The 25,549-nt window shown below is 32.5% G+C and overlaps 1 protein-coding gene across 1 annotated transcript; it reads right to left on the bottom strand.

The window, feature by feature from the left end:
* Window positions 1–16,192: 16,192 nt before the first annotated feature.
* On the bottom strand, window positions 16,193–21,190 carry LOC122278142 (protein CNGC15b-like). Its single transcript, XM_043088243.1, has 7 exons — window positions 21,040–21,190; window positions 20,246–20,747; window positions 19,367–19,579; window positions 18,673–18,965; window positions 18,227–18,338; window positions 17,569–17,805; window positions 16,193–17,186 (listed from the first exon to the last, which is right to left on the bottom strand). The coding sequence occupies exons 1-7, from the start codon at window positions 21,066–21,068 to the stop codon at window positions 16,500–16,502; spliced, it is 2,073 nt and encodes a 690-aa protein (XP_042944177.1). The 5' UTR covers window positions 21,069–21,190; the 3' UTR covers window positions 16,193–16,499.
* Window positions 21,191–25,549: the final 4,359 nt, after the last annotated feature.

Genomic DNA, 25,549 nt, shown 5'->3' with positions numbered 1-25,549 from the left:
TCTCTGTCTCTCGCGTCCTGCTCTATGCCTATATATAAACCTCCTCACGCGTGCCTACACGTGGACCACTTAATAATAAAAAATGCAATAAAAGTATTTTATAAAAATAAATTTATAAACTCGCTTGATTTCATTTAATCCCTTACATCAATTTGTATCTTTAAATTTATCGACTAAACCGTTTCTCTAACTTTAAATTGTTTCTTCCTCACTAATGTTATGATGATTATTGTTATATTTTTAAAGAGTAACGATACATATAATAATAGAGTGTGCAAACGCCACGCAATCATTTTGAAAAAGAATAAGGTCCACATTTAAAAAATTTAATTTTTTTCATATGCATCTTGTATTAATTTATTTTTTTTAAAAAAACTGTGCGGCACTTAGATAACTACGACTATAAATATTATTTCTCATTTTCAAATAAGAACTTCAAAATTTATAAATAAAACTAGAATAATAGCACAACTAAGTTAATTTCTGCAATAAAGTAGATTTTTTTGGTAGATAAAACACAATCTAGGCACTCTAACTACCTTACATACTATCATTTATCTTATAAATTATTAAAAGAGTTTTGTTATATATAGTCAATTTTACATATTTATTATATATTTCATTAATATAATTGGTTAAAATAGCTATTTCATATTAAAAAAATGTGATGTACACGTTAGTGTAATATTCGACTATCAAGATTGTGGCACACCACTTGTTTTTTCCCATATTAATAATCCTAATGGGAACAATTTGCTAATGGTCAGTTTCTCATAATTGGAATATGCAAAGTATCAAGAATTATTCTATTCTCGAGTCAGAACATACCGACTTATAAATATAATTTCTTAAGTATGAATTATGAGATAAACTTGAAGGGTTTGGATTTTTTTTATTTTGTGGGATTTTATTTAGGCTGGTATGATGTCTTTTCTATTATCATTGTAAAACAATTTAGATAAACCCACGAAAGGCTAATTGGTTGTTACCCAACTCAATCCCCATTAATTTCAAAATGCATATCATGGTTATGTTGTCTCTCTAAGTATATAAAAGGGCAGCTTTAATTGCTTTCTAGTAACTGTATGTTCTTTCAAACATAGCAAAAAAAGAAACAAAAAGTTGTTCAAAAGAGAGAGGAGTTCCTCATGATAACATCCCTTTTGCGTGCCAATTATTCTTTTGCCTCTAAGGCAACCTAGCTAATCCATAAAACCTCATTTGAATGGGCTATTTTAATGTTGGGATATCACGGCAAGAAAAATGAATATTTGTGACAAGTTATTTACGTTAAAAATGATTATTTATGACAAAAAAAGACTAATTTTAACAGAAAATAATAATTTTGATTGAAAATAATTGGTAACAAATAAACAGTTTTTTTATATTGATATAAAAATTCTATATACAGTCACTTTTGTATACTCTTTACACATTTTATTAATATAATTAGTTAGATCATTTTTTAATATAAAATAAATAATTAAACCAATCACAATAATAAAGTGTACAAAGAGTATATAAAAATGATTGTATGTAGATCTAAGAGCACTCACGATAGTTTATATATCTTATTCTTTAAAATACATCATCAAAACTTATTTTTTTTATTTTACATATTGACTTTTACGTTATATCATCCATCAGCTTATTTATTTATTATCGTGGGAGATAAAGGAGAGAGAAATATTAATAAATTATTTAAAGAAATGAACAGTAACTTTTACATGTAGAAGATTGTAAAATATATTATACAAGAGCTATTGAGATTACTCCCAACTAAATAAATAAACTCAGAATAAATTACAATATTTTTCTATTAATATTTTTTGGGTTGTGCACATGATATTACCCAATTTCGCTTACAATCATATAATTACTTGGTTGTAAATACAACTTGAATCTCATTTACAAGTTTCGGTAGCCGTTCACCTTTTGGAAGAAGAGGAGAGAAAAAAGAAAAGAAAAGCAATCATTACTCCACACAGAAATGCTTAAAAAGTGGTCAAAACACCTTAATATTAAAACTAAAAAAAATGTCAAGCTCATTTCGTCTTTTTATATGTAATTTCATGAAAGCTTTTATCTTTTTTTATTTTTTCAAAGAGATAATCAGTGACTGAAACTTTAAGGAAGGGTTGGAGTCGAAGTTCAAAGCCTGTCACTGATCAGGCGGTTCAAAAGAAAAACATATAATAATTAATCCCCTTTTTATATATATATATATATATATTTTCTCAAATTTATGTTCCATCGATCACGTAGCCATGCAACTTCTAGGTAAGCAAAAGAATCATTATAAAAAGAAAATTTTTATTATCAAGTCGATATGTATGATATATTTACATGATAAAATTTAATTTAATAAATAAATTTAAAAGTTTAAAATTAAAATTTACCAATTAAATAATATAGATTGTGTGTTTTATACGTGATTACTTGAGAATAGAATAATTCTTATAAATAAAAAAACCTAGCATGCATGCAGAATAATTTTTCTTGGAAAGCTTAGCAATGGAAAATTATAATCAGAAGATTGAGAGGGTATTGCTGTATAGGAGGAGGAGTGTGCAATGCATTGATGATTGTATAAAACATGAGTGGGTTTCAGCCCCTATCACCTTGTACCCTCATCCACCCTACCTTACTCGACACACTTGTTGTTCACATAGGAAACCATTTCATTAATGTTATTTCATGGCCACCCCATGATCCATACCCCCCCATTCCCCTCCTCTTCACTTGTCCAAGCATGCTGTCCCCATCGATCCCCATTCATCCTCACTAATTGTCAATACCATTACTCATCCTTCTCTAATAACAGTAAGGCCAGTGCTTCTACGGACACCGACGAGGCTACCAATAGAATGCACCCATTGGGAAAAAAAGGAATGCACCACCGGTACTTAGCATATATATATATATATATATATATTTGGAATATACTTAGCATATTTATAGGCCCGTTTAATTAGCACATCAAACACATCGTTGATGTAAAACATTGTCATATCAACCAATATAAAAAGTATTTTCATTTTAACATTTTTATTAACTATGACTATGATTCCTTTCATAGAAAGTGATTATATATTTACACTTAGTACGTAGTATAATTCATCTAGTATCTCTTGATCGATCTTACCCATTCTATGTGTGTATATATATATATATATATTCTATTATAATAAGTGGCTATCTAACTGTAAATAGTAACTTTTGCTATTTTTTCGTTCCCTTTTTCTCTTTCTTTTTTCATTAAATCCGTTAAATCTTATTTTACAATAAGACCCTTAAGAATTTTGACCATTTGAAGTTAGCTCCCTTATATAATTTAATGAAAGATATTGTTTTACCAAAAGGTCCTTAAAACCTTTGACCATTTGAAATGTAACTCCCTTGTAGAATTTAATGAAGGATTCTGTTTTACCAAAAGGTCCTTAATAGCCATGCGGCGCACATGAGTTGACGTCTCTTTTTCATGTCATTTTTGTTCTAATAATGTACTATTTTCTTTTCTTTTTATTTCAATTTTTTTAAATAAAAAAATTAAAATGACTTTATTCTTTAGAATAGAAATGCTTTATAACATTCTTATTGTAAAATTCAACTTAAATTTAACTAATAAAATACTTAAAACACTTAATATATAATATTAATTATTCATTTGATTAGAATATAATTATTACTAATATTTCAATTAGTAGAACTATAAAATGTGATAAAAATAAAAATTAAAAAATTATTAAATTAATAATATTTTATTATTATATAGAGAGTAAATAAATAATTCAATACGAATATAGACCAATACTCATACTTTACTTAAGTTTAGATTTTTTTATCATTTTTTTTTTTTTATCTTTCTTTAACCTTATATTTTCTTTTTTCAGGCAAAAAACTACTGCAGGCTTTTTCATTTTTTATTTAAATTATTATATTAGGTGCATCCTGGGCTAATACACCCGAGGCCGTTCCCTAGCGTGTGCGTGTGTATATATATATATATATGTATATATTATTTCTTGTGGGTTGCATGCATGTTTCTTGCTATAATTATTATTAATTAATCAATGTCCTATTTTATTAATTATTACAATAAAATACCCAGATTTCAGGAACTGAACAGCCAGCCATGCCCTTAAAACTGAATTAATGCGTCCTCTATTATATTTTAATATATAGTACCCCCATATTAATATAAAACCCAAAAAAACTGGCCTCTTCTGTCTGTTTTTATTTAGCACACTCGTTTGCTTGTCTACTACTTTCTGTCCAAACCCAATGTTTAGAGATCATAAACCTATAATAATTATTAATTACTATTCTGATCAATAGGGGATCAAGCACATAATGTTATTTTATTTGTATGCTTGCTGCATGCGCATTTGAACTCATCATGTGTATCAGTATGTGTTCCTTCGACGGCATCATTTGTGAGTTTATCCGTACAGTTTTGGCTCCTTGTTAAGATTAGAAATATTCCTTTTGCCCTAGAAAAGAAAATTAATTGACTTATAAAGAATTAACGAAAGGGTTTTTGCGACCAAATCCCTTTCGTCTCAATCGATTCTATAACTCATCTTTTGCAGCTAATTTTAAGTAAAGTGGTAAACTAGTTGTAGATTAATTGTAAGCTTATCGTTTTTCTTAATGAAGCAAATTGGCTGAAAGTTCCGATAAAAAAAACAAACAAAAGAATTGTGCTTTACTTGTAAACAAACACGAGTTGTATGTATACAAACTCTTTTATATATTGTTTAGATAATGAAATGAAATGAGATAATTTTAAATAAAAGTTAAAAGTTTAATAAAATATTATTATAATATTTTTTATATAATATTCTTATTTTGAGATTTAAAAAAATTAAATTATTTAATATATTTTATATAAAAATTTAAAAAATTATAATAATAAAATAAAATATGATGAGATAAAATACTTTTACCATTTAAACGAAACTACTTGAGAATGTAATTAACTATTAGGGTGCCCATAATGTTGATTACTTAGAGCATGTGCAATGATGTACTTCTAGCTACGATAGCATTACTACAGTACTACTCGTTTTTCATTTGATTATTCAGCACAAAATAAATTAGAGAGTTAGGTTGCGTTTGGACGTTAAATTGAGTTAATTTAAATTAAATTTTTTATGAATAATAATAAATTAGGATAATCGAATAAGTTTTATAAGATTTCTTTAAAATAAATTTATATGTATTTAAATGTTAATATGTATTTAAATATATTTATAAAAAATTATAAAATAATATTTATAAAAAATTACTGCATTCAACAATTCATTTGACATATCAAAAATACTGTCGGCGCCAAATGGCAAAACAGTTTCTTCAAGCTACACTTGCAGCCATCCACGTCAAATTAACTAGGGGCAAAATGGATAAAACATTAGTTTCTATTTTTCCTATACCACCGGTTTGTAGGCATCATGATGCCCAAAGCAGAATTTTTGCCATTGGTCAGGGCAATTACATCAAACAGTGTAGACTCACTCAAGTTCTTTCTAGATGCAGTTGAAGTGGCTGTTTGGACGGCAGAAGAGGTTTAACATGAACCGAACTCAGCTAAATTGAGTGCATTTTAAGAATCAAACGAGACTTAATTATGGAAAAATATAAATAATTACATAGGAATTATGGAAAAATATAAATAATTTATATAAATCTTAAATGAACAAGAAGAATTGTAGTCTTTTTATAAAAAAATAGATCACACCATGAAAAAAATATAAAAACATATTTTATTTTTTAATGAGACTCATATTTTTATAAAATATTAATATAAAATTTATCTATTTAAATCTTATACCAAAGATTATTCATTAAAAAATTTTGTCAATGATTTTTTACCACTTTAAAATTATCATAAGCACAAAAGATAGCTAGGGCCTAGCTAGCTAGAACCTAATACTTGAGAATTAGAATTACGTACGTAAGAAGAAAACATGTTTCTCTTCACATTATTTACTTTTTGCCTATCCTTTTTGACTTGATATGGATACCCTCAATAGACTCAAGGAATCTTCTCAAGGAATAACGTACCCCTTGTGACCAAATATGACATAGGTCTTACGTTAGACATGCAAGAGTCGAACAAGTCCCCATCTCAAGCCGATTCAGCTAGATTGGGTTACTGTAGGGGCGGATCTCCCTCCCATTGTTAGGTGAAGAGAGAGAGGAGAGGAGGGGAGGGGGGGGGGGGACCCCTCCATCAGGTCAGGCCATTAGGGATGTCACACGTCCTCCATTGGTAAATTAGATTGTAATTAAAGATATTTTATTGTAATGTAAATATCATATATCATATGAAATCATATCAATTTATAAATTTACTGATGAAATCAACTTGACTCAGCCATTATAATAGATTCAACGAAAGGGACTTCCTCAATCTGCAAAACCAAATCTTGATGGATTTTGTAGACAATAGAAGAGCCATAACTTCAAGTTTTTAGTTCTCTAGAGGCACGTAATGCAGCATGCATGCAGCTAAAATCACCCTTCATGGTCAGGGATCGGATGAGTACTACACCAATACCTATCCTGTTCTATCCATCACGTACCACAGTTTTTGCATTCGATCCATTAGGAGGCTTCAGCACCAAGAAAAGAGTACGTTTCCCATCATCATCAGGGATCTTCGAAAATTCTGGTGTGGGTTGTGCTTGCTTGTAATTATTCAATCCTTCCTTAGCAGTCTTCTGTTATACATAGTTACGGGTGATTGCAGCCATTTCCATGTATAAAAGCAGCACTCTTTCTCATCCATATTGCTTCCTCCATTTTTTCACCTTCCAAATGCTGCAACATTATATCCCTAATGTCCAAAGATAGAGTTACTTAACTACTTCCACTCATTAATCAGATCCTTAATTTATAAAATAGGATCTAGATTTTCTTTGGCTATCTTATATAATTAGGAAATATATATAAACATAGTACTTAGTATAAACAACCTTCAAAAAAAAAAAAAAAAAAAGAAGAAGAAGAAGAAGAAGATCCCACAACGTTTAATATGACATTATATACAACAACATTAAAGAATCTACAAACTATGTTTTTCTCTTCTTATTATTAAGAAAATTTATCAATTAACTGTAATAAATCTAGATCTATAAATTTACCACTGCAATCATATTTTTTTTTTTTTTGGCAAACAGAGCAGGAGAGGATAACTAGAGATGGCTTTCTTACTTGGAAGTGACTATAATATATAGCATCCTATCTACTAAGGAACCGGATCGAAAGGGGATTAAATAGCAGAAAGTCACGTACATTAATTCCTTCAAATCAGGTTTGAGTCATAACTTAGATTCCAACTCTGCTATGAAATTTAATAAATCCTGAAACGATTAATATGATCAATAGTCTAAAGTGCATCTATATATATATATATATCGATTCAAACTCAAAGTCTAGTAGATGCTAAATTATTTGAAAGTAATATATATAAAGCACGTACCCTTTCCTGACACGTGGTCCCTGCAGGACACTGATCAATGTGCCAATTGGCCAATTTTTGCTTCTACAAGATTTTGGGAAGGAATCTCTTTTTATCAATCTTTGCAGTACGGTCTCGAAAAGATGGGGGAAAAAAGAAGAATCGCTTTGTCTAATTACCCCCAAAAATAGTGAAAAATAGTAAACATATATATATATATATATATATATATGCATGCGATTTTATGGCATTCAAATGATTCATTTTCTCCTTTCTTGACTTGATTTGGACAAATGAAAAGCACCACAGTACCACAGCTTTAATTACCAATCAAGTTAGACAGATTAGTCATCGCCTTCTAGCTTTCAAAAGCTTTGCTAATTACCTTTTACTTTTACACCTTGAGAAGTGGTTAGATATGTAAATTAGATCAAGCTTATCGTATTTATTTAGAATTTAATTCTAAAAAAACCACATCATCAACTCTCGTTTATATATAGTTGCATGAACTCTCCTCTTCTCGTTCACCTCTAAATTCTTTCACTTCTTTCTTTGAACGTCTCCGGCCTATGACCGGAAGACATCCAATTCAATCCAAACCAAACCATTAAAGAAGTACGTAGAGGGTGACTCGATCGGCCTCCTATTTTGTGTTTTTCGAGTGTGATGGTCATATGACTCATATAAAAACAATGAACCGGATAGTCATGTCATAAGAATATAGATCAGTTGATCGATTAATACGTTTAATTTGTCCCATTCTTAGCATGCATGAGTTAGCTTAAAATCTACGTCAATTATCGTTTTTCCTCCTAGAACTCCACACATTTCGGTCAATTTTGGATTGCGTTTGTCCGCTTGTGATCATCATATCATGTACATATATATGCATTTCAAATTATATTAATAATTCAAAGATATTTAATGATCACAAACATCATGATAAGCTTCAAACTACGTACGTACAGTACCACAAATAATAACCCTGGCCTAGCTAATAATTTAGTAAACGGAAATCATTGGTGGCATCTCAAACTATACGTAGTTGATCTGCCGTCATTTCAGTTCACAACATGATCATCATAATTAAAGGAGCCAAGCTCCCAAGATCATGTTCATGACTACTATTATAAGCTTGACTCCAGGCTGGCCAGTTGATTTATTAATTAATGCATCATCTGTTTTTAACCATTAATTTAATTTGACTCGAATATTAATAAGTGATCAACTGCATGGCCTAATTAAACTCGGTGCATTTGACTAATTGATTAATTAAGGTCATCGTGTACCATTATTCTCGGTCGCGGAATCATTAGTTATATATATATATATATATGATAATATATACATGCATGATACACATATATATATACACATTATGTCATTTTTGCATGCTGCAAGACCGGCTCAATATGTTTTGGGGCTTAAGGCTAAAATTTTGGATGTGGTTTTTTATTATTATTTTTATTTTAAAAGATAAAATTAAATAAATTTATTTTTATCTTTACATTATATTTTTATTTAAAAATAACACCTATATTTATGCAAAGTAAAATTACATAGATTAAGATTTTATACCACATTTTCAACTGATAACTAATTTTATTAGAAAATTTTTTTATTTAGAGAGGATTTTATCAAATCTAATCTCTTAGGGCCTCTTAGAGAACACAACTCTTCTTAAGTATTCTTAACTATTCTCAAATATAACTTTTTCTATCTCATTTCATAAAATCCAATAAAACATCTTAACTTAAATTATTTTACTATTATTCACAAATATTTTGAGATATTCTTAATATTCAAACAACCCCTAAAAGTAATTATAATTATTATTGTCAATAAAGTTCTATAAACAACTTATACATTTAGAAAAAAGTGAGCCCTTGCCTCTTCACAGGTTTATACAAAAAAAAAATTATGAACACTCAAACATTAGGTTTTGCTATTTATAATTTTTATATTATATATTAAATTACTAATGACAAAAGAGAAGTGTATTATTAAAATGAGAGTATCTAAAATAATTATTATGTGCGATACTTTTAAAACTAATAATGACATAATATCTATTTAATATTTTTGATGTTTTCTCATTGAGTTAATTAAATTTTTAATTAGTTATTTTTTTCTTTTTAAAAAATAATATTTTAAAATTATTTTTTGACCTTCTTCCACTAGAAGCCTTAGACAATTACCTAACTTGCCTAATGGAAGAGCCGGCCTGGCATGTTGTATACTATTTCATAAGTTTCATGTAAGGGCAAGGATCTATGAATAACATCTTGTGAGATCGATCGATGCATGTATTTATTTATTTGCAAAACTGGTTTTGTATATTTATTTATTTTTAAATGAAAACAAGGTCAAGTTCTAATTGAGGTCAAGTTTAGTTAATTACTCATAGAGTTGAATTTGATCGAACAAATGGTCTTTAATTTTGAGTCACTATATATATATATATATAGAGAGAGAGAGAGAGAGAGAGAGAGAGAGAGAGAGAGAGAGAGAGAGAGAGAGAGAGAGAGAGAGAGAGAGAGAGAGAGAGAGAGAGAGAGAGAGAGTACACGTTAGACGAGCAGAACTCAAACATTCTAGCCATAATTTCATTCAGTGTGATTACAACCCTAATTACGACATTTCTAATTTCTTTATTTTTGTTATCATTTGGTAGTGATGATCACTTTGTCTAATTTATGTAAGAGAATTGCTATAAATATAAAAAAATTACATAAAATAAACGACTATAAACTGATATAATTTCATAGAATTTGTTAGATCTACTTTATAATAATCCATATCAAACTACGTCAATTTATAAATTTATTTTTATAAGATTCATTTATAATTAAAATATTTTCCTTTATGCAATATTATACTTCGTTAATTCTTTCTACCTCATATATTGCATGGGTGGGGGGATTGTGGTAATGGCAATATGCGCTAACCTAATAAGAGAACGACACTTTGAAAGTTTTAAGTTACCAGAAGTAGCATCACTTACATTTTGCTCTAACCCTTACTACAAGAATAAGGTCTTGTTGAAGCTCTTAAATCCTTCGGAATTCAACCTATAAAACGCAGCAATTCACAGATACCAACAATTCTGGGTTCGTTGCTGCTTGGACGCCAAAGTTTCGTTGCAACTAGTTTAACTTAGCTGATCATGTTGTGAATCGTTAGAAAAACATATGTTTTCCATCGTTTTATACGGATGGGAAAAACAGAGGAAACCGCTGCAAATTATGTCATGAGTGATGTTTGTAATCGCTGCATCACTCAGTTTGGGTCGATTAGTAACGTTGCAATACCGCATATTTTTCCGTTGCAAAATATCAGGTTTTCCATCGATGAATCGGAATTCACAGAACAGTTCTAACTTTACATCGGCAAATCGCGTCCACCACAAATTCAAACTTTACTCTGTTCTGGCCGGGTTCGTTTACGGCATTGAAGGAGAGGAGGTGGAGCCCGATCTGTGTGGGGGAGAGCAGATCGACGGTGAGAGAGACGGAGAGCTTGTGGAGGGGCTGTGGAGCATGGGAGCGGCCGTGTAGAGGGCTGACTGAGCGGTGGTGCTGCGCCGTGGAGGAAGGCAGCGCAGGGCTTGATTGAGAAGCTTCAGCCCGATCCGTGTGGGGGAGAGCAGAAGAGACACGGCCGAGAGACAGAGAGCTTGTTTGGGGCTGTGGACCTCATTTGCTGGAGGTGGTGCGTTGGCTGAGGAGGCGGCGGCTGGGAACCCATGCTGTTTTGTTGGACTTCGACGGCGGCTGGGAACCCATGCGAGAGAGGGCCGGGCTTGGGGGGGTCGACGGCAGAAGATCTGTAGACGGCGAGAGAAGGCCGGAGCTTGGTTGGGTTGGCCAGCGCGGTGGGTCGACGGCGGAAGATCTGTAGAACATAAAGGGGCCAGAGAACGTACTGAAGATGTGAAGATCGGAGGCGTGAAGATCTGTAGGGGGGAAGTGAAAAACAGTGGGTACGTATAAAGGCGCACGGTTTTGTTGACTAATTTGAAAACCGTTGCAAAAGTTTTTTGTTTTTGTTTTTGAGATGTTGCAGCGACTATTTTGTTGCAACAAGTTCAAAAATCGCCATAACAATTAATTTGAATATTGCAGCAATTTATAGTCAACGTAAAAAGCCAAAAAGTGCTGCTTAAGACCAATTTCGAATTTTGATGTAAAAAGTTTTGCAATAACATAAAAATTGTTGCAAATAAAGATTTTTTGCAACAATTTTATTTTCATCAAATATAAAATTATTGGAACAAGACCTTATTCTTGTAGTGCCTCCTATACTTTATTTATATGCTTTATTTATGGTACACGTCATGCTAGCTCATAATCAAAAAAACCTCGCGTTGGAAAGGTGGGGTAATCCATATCTCAAACCATCTTCCCATAAAACAAAAATTAAAAAATAATGAAAAAAAAAGCCTAATTTCGAGGGCTTTGACCATTGGCTAAAGAGAAGGGAAAGAAAAAAAAAAGGGGGGTACTTGTGGTTTTGAGTACCCCACATCTATCATTCCTAGGCTTTCTTTAGAAGATTGAAGAAACCTTTTTCCATCGTTCCTTATGGTCAAGAATAAACCTCGTGTTTGAATGGAAGGAAAAAAGAAAAAGTAAAGTCGGTCAGACAATAGATCTACACTCTTTTACGCATCTATCACCTAAAGTTGTCTATAATTTTCTAATGAATAATGCTAGTCCAGGGTATAGCTGGCATTTTATTTATTTATTTATTTATTTATTTTATGATTAAGAAAATAGTATTTTAATAATATTTTAATTTTTTTAAAAAAATATTAAAAATATATATATGTAAAAAAAATAAAAAATAAAAATATATTAAAATAACTAGTAGTAGCTGTAGTGTCACCCATTATTAATATTATTATTATTATTTAATCTTAAAGTGTTATAGATAATCTGATATTCTTATCTTAATATAGAGTGTTATATAATTAAAATTATTGGGATATCTATTGTGATATTATATTAAAAATAATTATTTATTTAAAAAAATAAAATTAATTCTTTAGAATTTTTTTTTTGAAAGAGCCTTCTTATTGATAAAAAAAATCAATTATAGAATTTGTCTAACAAGATATTACTTGAGATAATCTCAAAACTCTCCTCGATCATTACAATTTCACTTTCATAACGGAAACTTAATTTAGTTAGTTGATGTGCCACACAATTTTCAGATCTTGAAACCCATGACACCTTCCAATTTGACATCCTTTGAAGCATTTCTTGTATATCATCCACAATTTGTCCAAACCAAAGCCAATTTTCACCCTTATTGTTTCCTACCTTCACAAGCACCTATGCATCACTTCAAAGATAACATTACCAAAAATAAGTTCTTTACATAGTTCCATAGCTCTATATAAAGCAAAACATTCGGCTAAGACTGGTTTTGAATAGAAAGGGTTGGTAACAAAAAGCGATGCTAATATCTCCCCTTCGTTATCACGCACAATGACCTCGATATCTATTTTTCTTGCACCTTCATCGACTGCTGTATCCCAATTGGCCTTAATAAAACCCTCAGCTAGTCTTTTCCATCTTTGAGCAACATGCATTTCGGATCCCCCTTGGTTACCCCCCTGTCCTACTCTATGTTGAGAATTGGTAAGCAAAACATGTTGCGTCCTTTCCCTACTCTTTAATGGATTTTTTTCCGTTCCTTTTTTTCCCTCTGATTCTATTTTCTCTTTTTGAAGATTTGAACTTTTATTCCAAGTTGCCGGATGTGAAGTTCGGTAAATGATTGATTTCAAGAGAATAAACTTGTAATCATGTTCGGGATATTCGAAGGCCTAGGGCCGGCGCTAGCTTCATGCTATATTTTTGAAAGGATAAATGTCCTTGCATGGTGGCACTAGCTAGGGGCTACTTGCTACATGTTTGAAAACAAAACTGTTTAGTTCATTCAAATTAACTTACAAACTGACGGTGTTTGTTACTTATCTCTGATTGATAAAATCTATATTCTCATGTAAAGCAGATTTTTTGTATTACATATAATCATATTAATTTGTGAACATAATTTTTTGTGAAATCCATTTATAAACCTAGTTCTTTTGATATGAGAGTAGTGGGAATCACTAAATAATAAGAGGACCACCCTATCTAAATTACCCCATTTGTTTTTTCAAAAATTTTATGTATAATCTCTTTTGCACGTGTAACAGCAATAACAATGAAAACTGTACCAAGAAGAAGCAGCACAGCTCAGTGAAAAGTTGAGTTTTGCTGGGTTATAAAATCAGAAGCAACCAAGTTGAGAAACTCTCAAGAAATTCGGCCATTAGAGGACATTACAACCATATAAGAGCGAAGTGTCTGAAAATAACTTCTTCGTGCAAGTGGGTTACGACTAAAAAGAACCGATTTTTATCAGTATACGTCAAACCAGAGTCTTGCAAATGAGTTTAGTGGCTTGCTTATAAGAAAAAAAAAATGAGGACTTTTTACATCATATAGAGTTTAGTGGCTAGCATTCACTACAAGAAAATTAGACAGTTATTGTAGATTAAAGAAATGAAAAAAATATATAAATGCCGAAATACCGGCTAATACAGGCCGAAATATAGGTTGGTACATGTCGAAATATTAGCTAGTATTTAAGACGGTACAAAATAGATATAATATCTATACTAAAATCAATAGCCAGTACAAAATATACTAACTATATGGTATGATATTTAAAACACATTTACAGTACGTCGGTTTGATTAAAAATATTATGATCACTTGATCATTAGATTTTAACCGGAGATATCCTGATACTTTTGTAAATAACAGGCCCAAGCAAGCCCAACCCATTTTGAAAAAGGAAACCGAGGGGTGGCCTTTTGGTACTACTACCACTTGGGGTTCCCACCACCTGGCGACCTTGTCTTGGGCCAGATGGTGGCATCCCTGGTTTTTCATTTTTTTAATTTGATTATTATTATTTTTAAATCTTAAAAAAAATAATAAATCTTTAAAAAAATAATATAACTGAATTTATATTTACTTCTTTTTTCCTTTGTTTAGTAAGAATTGTAAAAGATTTTAGGGGAAAAATTCTAAAACTTGTTTAATTTCTTACATTTGCAACTATACACAACGTACTAGCATTACCATGACCTTATGATTTAGGGATATTTATATTTTTTGCAACTCGATCGGGATACTAGAGGTAAAAAAAATAAAAATAAAAATAGCATACTAGCACATTTAGGTGTTGTTTATATAATGAGTTGAGATAAAAGATAAAAATTGAATAAAATATTGTTATAATATTATTTTAGAATTTGAAAAAGTTAAATTGTCTATTATATTTTATATGAAATTTTGAAAAAGTTGTAATGATGAGATGAGATGAAACACTTTCACTATCCAAACAGGGGTCTTAATGTCACAAACTTGACTTATATTTTTATCCAAGCTATTTGGATTCATATTTTATTCTTGTTGAAGGTAATCTAAGTAGTTCATATCCTACATTCATTTATATGAGTTTAGATGTTTGAATTACATTAACTTTATTTATTTATTTTTATTAGTATTGAAATATTCACTTCAAAATTGTTATAAATTTTCCAATTTACTCGATTGATCCTACCTCCATTCCAAATCCAATTTATGACTAAACCCTTTTTAGCTTCAAAACTAAGAAAATTGGGAAATCGGCTTTGAAGTAATCTATACCGGAAATATGTACATACGTTTATACTAGAAATTCACTTAGTGGTGGACTTAATACAAATATTGGGGGCGGGGCAAGGTGGTGTCACGGTGGTGCACGAGGGTCCCCACCCATGAGGACTGCAGAGGGGGAAGCTCCATGGCCACCATTCCCCCTCTGCAAGGCCTGTGCAAGGTCAGTGAAGAGTTCATCACTAGTTGTTGGGAAAGTTTTTGGGACCCAAAATAAAAAACGAAAAAGGCTTTTACCTTCCCCTTTGCTTACACTGCAAGGCCAAACATTTACCATTTCATCAGCTTCCTTAACTTAATCTTTTCTTATAAGGAAGAATTCAATGAAATTAGAAAATTTTAGGATGGATCAATTACCTCCTTTTAGTGAGTTTTTCATGAATAGGATGTTTGCCATCATGTTTTGAGCTTGGAATAGTTGGAATGATTGAAATTGTTAGTTCGTAGAAAGTGTGCTTTTATCTGCATGTTTTATGCTTGGTTTTACCTTTTCAGTTAGGCTAATGAGCTTAGAATATATACGATTTTGAGTAAGGTCTTGATTCTAGGAACATAACCACTCAAATCCCACTTTCTAAGAACCAACAACATGAATCAATTGAACAAGTACTTCTTCAAAGTTGACACATGACCAACATCCATAGAATCAACTAATGAGATGAAACCAATAAAATAGAAGACTATCAAAAAATGAAGTGATTGGCTCATTCGAACGCTCTTTTCTTCATTAAGTTCCTCTCCATAAACAAAAGGTTTAATTGGGTTGGCCTCAATCTTGCAGGCAACGACCATTTTTATTTAATGGTAAGAATTCTTCAATCTTTCACCACTACTTTACCACTTGTAATGTATTTATTTTTTTATCATTTTCTTTTAAATATTTTTTTAACATCCTTAGTCATTAAGAAAAAATTTTTAAAATATATAATTTTAGTGATAGTCACTTGCTTAATTATTAAGTAAAAGAAAAATTTTAAAAAAATTAAAAAAAGTAGTAAAGTAATGATAAAAAAATAGTAAGTGTATCATTATTCTTTATTAAGGTCAAAAGCGAACATTTTACAACGAAATAGATGATACTACACTTCATCCCAATTCTTATCATCTCTAAGCACATTTACTGTTACCACTTTAATAGCAGCTACCTAAAACATACTCCAAAGCAGGTGTGACTGTGAATGACGTAATATTGAACGAAGAAGAGTTTATTCTTGAATAATTAACTCTGAATTTAGTGTCCTAACCTGCTGAGCTCTTAGGTATTGTACAAGAATAAATGGATACGTATCTACAACGAAATCCAGGATTTTTCTTCACCTATCTTCAACAGTAAAATCAGGTTCAACCGGTTTCTGTAGCGAGTTTAGGATGTCAAACTCTGATGCATACCGCGTACTTCCACCTCTTCTAGTGCTTGCCGCATATTTGCAACAGCCTGAGCTGTATGGGGGCAAGGGTGCACTCACTTGTAGTGCAGATTCGGGCACAGAGGCAACTAGACTCTCCCTCTTCTTGAGCTCAGCTGCTTCTTTCTGTCTTTTATATCGAAACCAAGCTGCCTGTATGAAGCAGGCAGCCCATGTTCTCCATTGGTGAGAATGAAACCTAAATGTGTGCCTGAGTTGCTTACTGTGTAGCCTTCGGAATTGGGCTGCTACAAACTTCAAGTCCTCAGCAATGAGAGCAAAAGCTTCAACTTCAGTGATGGCTTCCACTGTGCGTGTAGATGATGGAAGCACAACATTTGGACGAGGGTCTAGGGCCCATGTTAGTAATTCCTCACCACAAAAGTCGCCCGGGCCAATGCAGCATGAGTTAAAGAACCCAGTGCGACCACCATTAGTGGTGTAAGAATTTAAGTAACCTCGGACAATGAAAAGCATCTCAACTACAGGATCACCCTCTCGAACTAGGCAAGTGCCAGGAGTGCATAGGGAGGGTTTCAGCCTTTCACATATGGCATCTAACATCCTATCATCCATCTGATCAAAGATTGGTACCTGTTTTACATTTTCGTGAAATTCAAAGTCAAGAGTAAGATCTTATGGTTATTTCACCCAATGTTATGAGCCCATTGTCAACCATTTGATCAACAAGAAAGAAAAGGAAGCAAGAAAGAGACCAGTCCAAAAGTACTGCTCTGATATGGTGTTAAGTATTATAGGAAATAGGAAAGACATCCTAGAAGGAGTTCAAATGAATTTGAAGACATACTTTGAACAGTGAACAAAAAATACTAATACCGTTTTCAGTCCACACAATAGCAAATTACTAGCAAGAGATAGATCAAGTTAGGTAAGGTCAAGAATTGCTCAAGTAACTTGATGGGAAGTTCACAAAATTCATTCATCATAGAAAAGAGAGAGGAAGTGGAAAGCCTACTTGTCGGACTAGATCAAGACAGAGGTGGCGTTTGATATCTCGCCTGAGATCCATTGGAAGACCCTTCAGAATATCTTCCTCGTCAACTCCCCGAGTTGTAACCCATCTGTATTGATCATACCTTCGCACATTTTGCTTCAAATCACGTGGTAGCTGCCTGTGACGCATCCATTCTTCGGTATCTGTCCTCCTAATCCTCCACTCTTCCAATCTCACAGTAGTGGATTGGAGGTACATCTGTACATTAAAAACAATGATACCCCAGGAATTCAAAACTTCAGAAATAGAAGGTGCCTGAATAACTACAGGGAGAATGTTAATTCTAAGAGGCACAAACAAGGATTTCAAGTAGCTCAACTTGAACAGTATAATGAATTTAACATAGAAATGGACAAAAATGCACGTATTCCAAGGACACCCAACAATTCTCAACTATGTTATTAGTCACCCATTTTAGTGAAAGCACGGTGGAACAAGTTTATGGTGAAAATAATTCAACAGAACAGTGAAGAAAGCTTGAACTGGTATGAACCTTCCATAGAAAATCGAAAATGCATCTAGTTTTGAAACTTTTGTGAGGCCTAACACAAGCAGACAAAAGCCTATGCTAGAGATGATTTTCTAGGCCCTGTAGAAAGTCTCTACAAGCTACGCTTACCTGCATGTTACCTATAAGCAAAGCAAAAAGCACCAATCCAAGAATTGCAATGATAACAGCAAAATTAATTTCTCCAATATAAGTGCTGGTGAAGAGATTCTGCCCCAAAGAGCTGCAATGTTAATACATAATTGGTTAGACTACAAAATACTGGGGTGCAAATTTAGTTGAAAGCAAATAATGAGTCAATGATTCAGAAGAGTGACCAAATAGATATTTAAAATAGCATCTGAGATGAATCTATTAGCTAACAATTTCCAATTCACCCTAAGAATTTCAGAAAGATGAGATTGTTATAATTTGTCTTCTTCATTGGCACTGAGTCTTTCTCATGATAGATCCATTTGGAAGTATGAAAGTTCCTTCAAATAACAGGGACTAACATGATGGAACATTTTTTTTCAGTTTCAAACTGTATTGTGTTGTCCAGGCAAAGGGATAGTTACCTTAGATTTCTAAGCCCCCACCAAAGACAGTAGTAGTACTTGTTGAAGAAACTCGAGGCTGTAACTCCGAAAGTCAAGGCATCACGATAAATGCCAAACTGAAAGAAGTCACTATTTGCACCACACATTCTAGAGATATTGCTCGCTTTGAACCAAGCAGCTCTACTAGTGTCATTTACCATATGACAGTAGAAAAACCAATCTTGGCAACCTTCTTGTTGAAGACTACAAACTTTCTTCCAACATTCTTCTTGCCGTTGAAGGGATAAGAGGTACCAACAGGATCCTAAAACCTTTGAAAAAAAAAAGAAAGAAAGAATAACTGGAGTCAAATTGCGTATTGCTTGAACCAATAAATTATTAAAGATAAAGGAAGCGAAGAATCAGTAATTCTGAATATTTATTCTCAAAATAACAGACGATCAAGCTCATAAGAAAGGTCATACCAAGAAACATACAACAAAATAAGGTTTTTGCAGGATAAAATCTTTCAGATAATGCTCATGACTAGTTGTTGCTCTTGTATATGTCCCGTGTACTTGGCTATGCCTAGTTCTATCAATAAAATTTATTTACTGATAAAAAAATCTTTCAGATAATGGAGAATTGCTCAAATAATTTCAGTATGTGAAGAAGAACATATTGAAAGCATCACAAGTTTCTGTCAAGAAAGTGATTTATAGAAGTAACTTACGTGACTTGCCAACATATACAGCATCAGATTATACACTGCTCCAGCCCATGCTGTTTCCATCACAAGCCCATTGGTCTTGACAATTTGATATGAGAGGGGAAAGATAAGATATAGCCTCAGAAGGTACTGAAAGAAGATAAGGAAGCGAAGAACAATACTTGAAGGGGTCATTTCCGAATCTCTTATACTTGGGATTGCAGCCCAAATCAACATCTGCCATAATAAGAAAGTGTAAATTATTCAAAATGAATCTAGTGGGTATTCACTAAAATGGGGGCTGAAGTTTAACTATGCTAGAGGCACCAAATTCTTAACCTGTATAATCTAAATCAGAATTGGACAAAGAATTTGCACTCATTAAGTAATGCTTCTTGTAGCACCAATAACGTGATAGACATATACTGTTGGTTACGGTTTGATATTTGAATTTCAAATCTTTTATGGTTAATGCATGCCTGACATCAGTGCTGTTACGTGGCTATTACGCTTTCAATATTATAAGTAACATTACTCCTTTTATCAGTATTCCCCCTGACCTTTTTTGGGGCAATTCCCTTAGCAAACAGGCCCTTATCCACCTTTCATATCAGAAATGAAATGAGTTCTGAGACTCTTGAATCTTTGGCAGTGCATTTGGGTTAAAGGAACTTCTATAAGATTCCAAGTTCTGTTTTCTCCCAATCAATTTTGTGGCAATGAAGCGTGCATTATCATGGTGTGCGAAAAAGACTAAGAGAAGTTGGAGTCCATTGACTAGGAAAATTTTGAAGTTAAACAGACTAAACAATAAGGTCAAACTGAATTAAAATGCTCCATTTATATCGATAATTCTTGTTAACAGGACAATAAACATAAATACATCTATAACAACCTAAATACCTGTGGAAGGGGTAGAGCAGCAATAAGGTCAAGCCAAAAGTCTTTATGAAGGTATCGTGAGGATATCTTTGAAGGGTCAATAACAAGTTCTCCCCTACCAAATACTCGAGAGGAAGGAGCAACATAAGCAGTTCGAAACCGAACAAAAATCTGAACAATGTAAAATGCATCAACCAGTGACCGAATGACTGTGAGGGCTACTTCAAGGGATAAACTAATATCAATGCATGCCTCTTCATTAGCCACTGGTAAGTAAAAGAACAGGGGGTCCACAAAAAGTGAAACCAAACATGCCAATAAGAGTATTTTGTTCCATCTGTTCAGAACAGTTCCCCGAGGATCCAATACTATCTTCTCCACCACATCGTAATCCTCAGAGAAGACTCTGGAGAGTTCTCTTCTACCAAATGACTTGCTTGTTGCATCTTTCTTAGTCCTCTTCAGGCTCCGAAGAATATTTTTGGGTGGTGTGGAGTTTGAAGTTTCAAGATCATCATGAAATCTGGATGTCCACAGAATAAAGACTTTCAATACAACATTGATAAAGAGATACAAGAGATACAGCAGATACAAGACTTTCAAGAGATACAGCAGAGAATTCTCTCTTCTCTCCCTTTTGATTGTGGACTCTCTACAGTATGAACAGTAAATGTTGTAACTAGAAGAGAAAAGGAATTTTACATTGTAGCATAATTAAATCAAACAATAGATACCGTGAACAGCAATGAATTATACTAAACTACTACTGTTAAGTTGTATGTCATGGTCCTTGCTAGAGGAGTTTGCGGACAAACCTTACAGATCTTGATCTACCCGAAGCCATGGCATTTGAGAAACACAAGAGTTGTGCTTATTAATCAGTGGATGCCCTAAATATATATACCAAAGCACAAAATTTATCAAGTCATTAATCACCACAAAACCATAGATTCAAGAACTCAACCACGTGTGGGTCAAGAAACCTTTCAATACATAGTCTTGTTAAGCAACATGTGAAAGGAAAAGCACAGGTAAACACGTGAGTTTCATTACTTCAGCTAAGTTGAAAAAAGTCATTGTCGCGTTTTCATGTGAATGGTAAAGCAACACCAGAAGCAACCCGAAAGCACAAAGTTTTTGCACAATGTAAACAACACTCGTTAACAGAAAACACAAGAACAAAGCAGGCACAAAGAACAATTACAACACAGATATGCAAACTTACAATCATGGTCTCTATCAATGTTCCTCTCAGCCTAAGATTAACTAACATAAAACATGGGGTTTTCACCATTCGGTGGGAACATTAAGGAGAGTGAAGCGCAAGGAACTCGTAGCCATGTATGAAGGGGGGGAAAGCCGGCCAAGGCATATGGGAATGGAAGGAAGCTCACACATGCTTGTTAATTTTAATTTATGTTGCGCAGATGACTAACACAAGAGGGGGGGTAAATTGAGTTGTAAAAAAAAAATAACAATTATAAATCAAATATATAATATAAAATATAAACAAAATATGAAATAACAATAAATATAAAGAGTAAGGGTAAGAGAGAAGCAAATTCAGTATGTTAACGAGGTTCGGCCCCACTGCTTACGTCCTCGCCTCAAGCTACCCCTTGAGAATTCTCAAATTCACTATTCAACCTCTTTCAGGTGGAGATAGAAACCTATTACACCTTTGAACAACACCGCTACAAAGGATCCGTGTAGAACATCCTCTACACTTGCAATCACCTTACACGTGGTGATTTAACTATTTCTCATGTAGAATACTTTCTACACGCATAAGCTTTATACACACCCTTTTTCTGATACAAAAGCTGATAGTGGGTAGGTTATCAGAAAACACATCTCAATGAGTGAAATAAGAACAATACAGCGCAAACTATATCTCTCAAAATGAACAAAGATTAATGCTCAATGCTTAGAGAAGAGAGAATGAAAGTTTTGAATGAATGTTGTATGCTCTTGGTGTTGTGAACGTGAAGCTCTCAAATGATCTATTTATAGGCATATGAGACTTCATATTCAAATTTAAAAAGATTCACATGTCAAAGATAACATCATTCACTTTTTCAAAAAATTCAAATAAAAAGTTCTTCTTTTTTAATTGTCAAAGATAACATTATTCACTTTTTCAAAAAAATCAAACCTAATCTTTTACTTTTGGCATATGACAAAATGAGCACACTTTCCTTTTCAAAAAATTCAAACCTAATCTTTTACTTTTTGTATATGACAAAATGAGCATACTTTACTTTTCAAAATTTTCAAACAAAATCATATACCTTTTGTATAAGTCTAAAAAAACATCAATCACTTTTGAAAATATTCAAATAAAACATGCACATGTGAAAGATGACAATCAATCATTTTTAATATTTTCAAAGTTTAACCCTTTAATCAAAGCATGCACATGCAAAAGATGACAATCAATCATCTTTCAAAATTTTCAAATTTAATTTTCAAAAAAATTCATGCACATGTAGAAAATGTATTTTAATACTTTATGATAAAATATTAATTTTGAGCATTAATCTTAATTTCGAATTTTAATAGATTTACAACATTACTCTATGACTTTAATGTGAACTTGTTTCCTTCTTACTCATGCTTGGTTCTTTGATATGCTTGGTTCTTTGATGTGCTTGATTCCATTGTGTGAATAGCTTGAGCTTGAAACTCCCTTATTCTTTGAATTCATTTTTTATCATCAAAATCCATGTGTAGATTTATAATCACATGAAACTTGAAACCTTGGGTTCAACAATCTCCCCCTTTTTGATGATGACAAATACTTGATAGAACTTGAAACCTGTATTAATACTTAAGCCCCCCTGAAAATATGCGTTAGTTTTTCAAGTAAAAGTATAAATATAATTCCAAACATATATAACAAGTTTAGCAATTTAAACAATGTTAATGTTCTAGTCTAAAACTTCTCCTCCTTTTGGCATCATTAAAAAGGATCCGCAACAAGTAAATGGACCTGAAGAAAACGGTGCGTTAGTAGACACTGTAGATAGTTAAGTTAAAAAAAAAAAAAAAAATTCATCCGTCCGTGACCCGACAAGTGCGGCTGGAGATTTGAAAAAAATCGCCTGATGTTGTTGACAAACGAGATTGAAGGTTCCGAGTTTCTAAAAAATGTCATTTTCACCGATCGGGAAAAAAATACATTACTCTTTGACTTGGATGATAGTTTGTCTTGTTCTTTATGCTATCTGTATAAAATCAGTCCTGAAGTTCATCCAATTCGCATCAAGTTTTCATCTCATCTCTATAACTCATCTGCATTCCTTCAACATTCTCGTTTTAAGCCTTTTATTCTTTTCTCAATGGATCATTCTTCTAACATTTCTCTAGATCCATCTATGAGGTATTCTGTATCTCAACCTCCTGTCCTTTCTGCAGCTGCCATTGGTGACATGTTGCAGCAAGAAAATAATAATCTGACTAATAAGTCAGATTCTGATGCTATTTATGACTTGGTAAGTCTTGGGACTCGCTACTCTTCCTCTATTGTTACTTTTTCTCAGCGGCTACAAGCCAAAAATCACGAAGTTGAAAAGCTCAAAGAACAAATTGTTGTACTTCAACAAATTGTTCAAGAGTCTCACACAAGGGAAGGAATCATTCGACAGAAGAATAAACAGTTGAAATCTTTATTAGATTCTTTATTCCGCTTGCCGGTTCCCATGGATAAGAATGACATGATATTGTATGAAGAGAATGAGCGTCTCAAACATGAGGCTAAGAATCTCAAGTTTATGTAAAAGTATTTAAAAAATCTATCTCTATTTTTATTGACTCTGGTCTATCTTTTAAGAGATATTCATATCATGCATCATACGTATTTATCTTCTGATCATACATAATCTATCTTCTGGTAAAGGTTTTGTGAAAATATCTGCTAACTGATTGTGTGTGTTTGTGAACTCTAATATTATATCGCCTTTTTGCACATGATTTCGAAGAAAATGATACCTTATTTCAATATGCTTAGTTCTAGAATGTTGTATTGGGTTCTTTGAAAGATTTATAGCACTTATATTGCCACATTTGATTGGAATGTGATTATACATGAGTTTAAAATCTTCAAGTTGTTGCTTCATGTAGAGAACTTGAGCACAACAACTACCCGCAGCAACATATTCTGCCTCAGCAGTAGATAGTGCAACAGAATTTTGTTTTTTATTAAACCAGGAAACTAGTACATGACCTAAGAAATGACATGCTCCACTAGTGCTTTTTCGATCTATTTTACAGCCAGCATAATCTGCATCTATGTAACTGATTAGATCGAAAGATGTGTGCTTAAGGTACCATAACCCTAAGTTAATTGTACCACTAAGATATCTAAAAATGTGCTTAACTGCAATTAAATGTGATTCTTTTGGAGATGATTGAAAGCGTGCACATAAGCACACACTAAACATAATATCTGGTCTACTGGCTGTTAAATATAATAAGCTACCAATCATACCTCGATATATTTTCGAGTCAACTGATTTACCGGATTCATCTTTATCAAATTTAGTTGATGGACTCATTGGTATTCCAATTTCCTTAACATTTTCCATCCCAAACTTCTTCAGTAATTCCTTAATATATTTTGATTGATTGACGAATGTCTCACTTTTTGCTTGCTTAATTTGTAATCCGAGAAAGAATGTAAGTTCTCCCATCATGCTCATCTCAAATTCTTCCTGCATAGTCTTAGCAAAAACTTGACACATATTTTTATTAGTAGCACCGAATTTTATATCATCAACATAAATTTGAATCAAAAGAATATCATCATTTTCATATTTAATGAAAAGAGTTGTGTCGATTTTTCCTCTTGAAAAACCTTTTTCAATCAAGAAACCACTAAATCTTTCGTACCAAGCTCTAGGAGCTTGTTTAAGTCCATATAGTACTTTTGTGAGTTTGAAAACATGATTTGGGGAAATATGATTTTCAAAACCTGGAGGTTGCTCAACATATACCTCTTCATTTATAAAACCATTTAAGAAAGCACTTTTAACATCCATTTGAAAAAGTTTGAAATCTTTATAACAAGCATATGCAAGTAGCATTCGAATAGCTTCTAATCTTGCGACAGATGCATATGTCTCATCATAATCGATTCCTTCTTCTTGATTAAAACCTTGGGCTACAAGTCGAGCCTTATTTCTAATAATAACTCCGGACTCATCTTTCTTGTTTCTAAAAACCCATTTTGTTCTAATAATAGTATGATTTTTGGGTCTAGGAACAAGTGTCCAAACATCATTTCTTTCAAATTGATTCAACTCTTCTTGCATAGCTAGAATCCAA

The sequence above is a fragment of the Carya illinoinensis genome, chromosome 10, assembly GCF_018687715.1.
Source record: "Carya illinoinensis cultivar Pawnee chromosome 10, C.illinoinensisPawnee_v1, whole genome shotgun sequence".
In the NCBI taxonomy this organism is placed as follows: domain Eukaryota; kingdom Viridiplantae; phylum Streptophyta; class Magnoliopsida; order Fagales; family Juglandaceae; genus Carya; species Carya illinoinensis.
The sequence above is the reverse complement of the archived record's forward strand: the minus strand, read 5'-3'. Positions and strand labels throughout refer to the sequence as shown.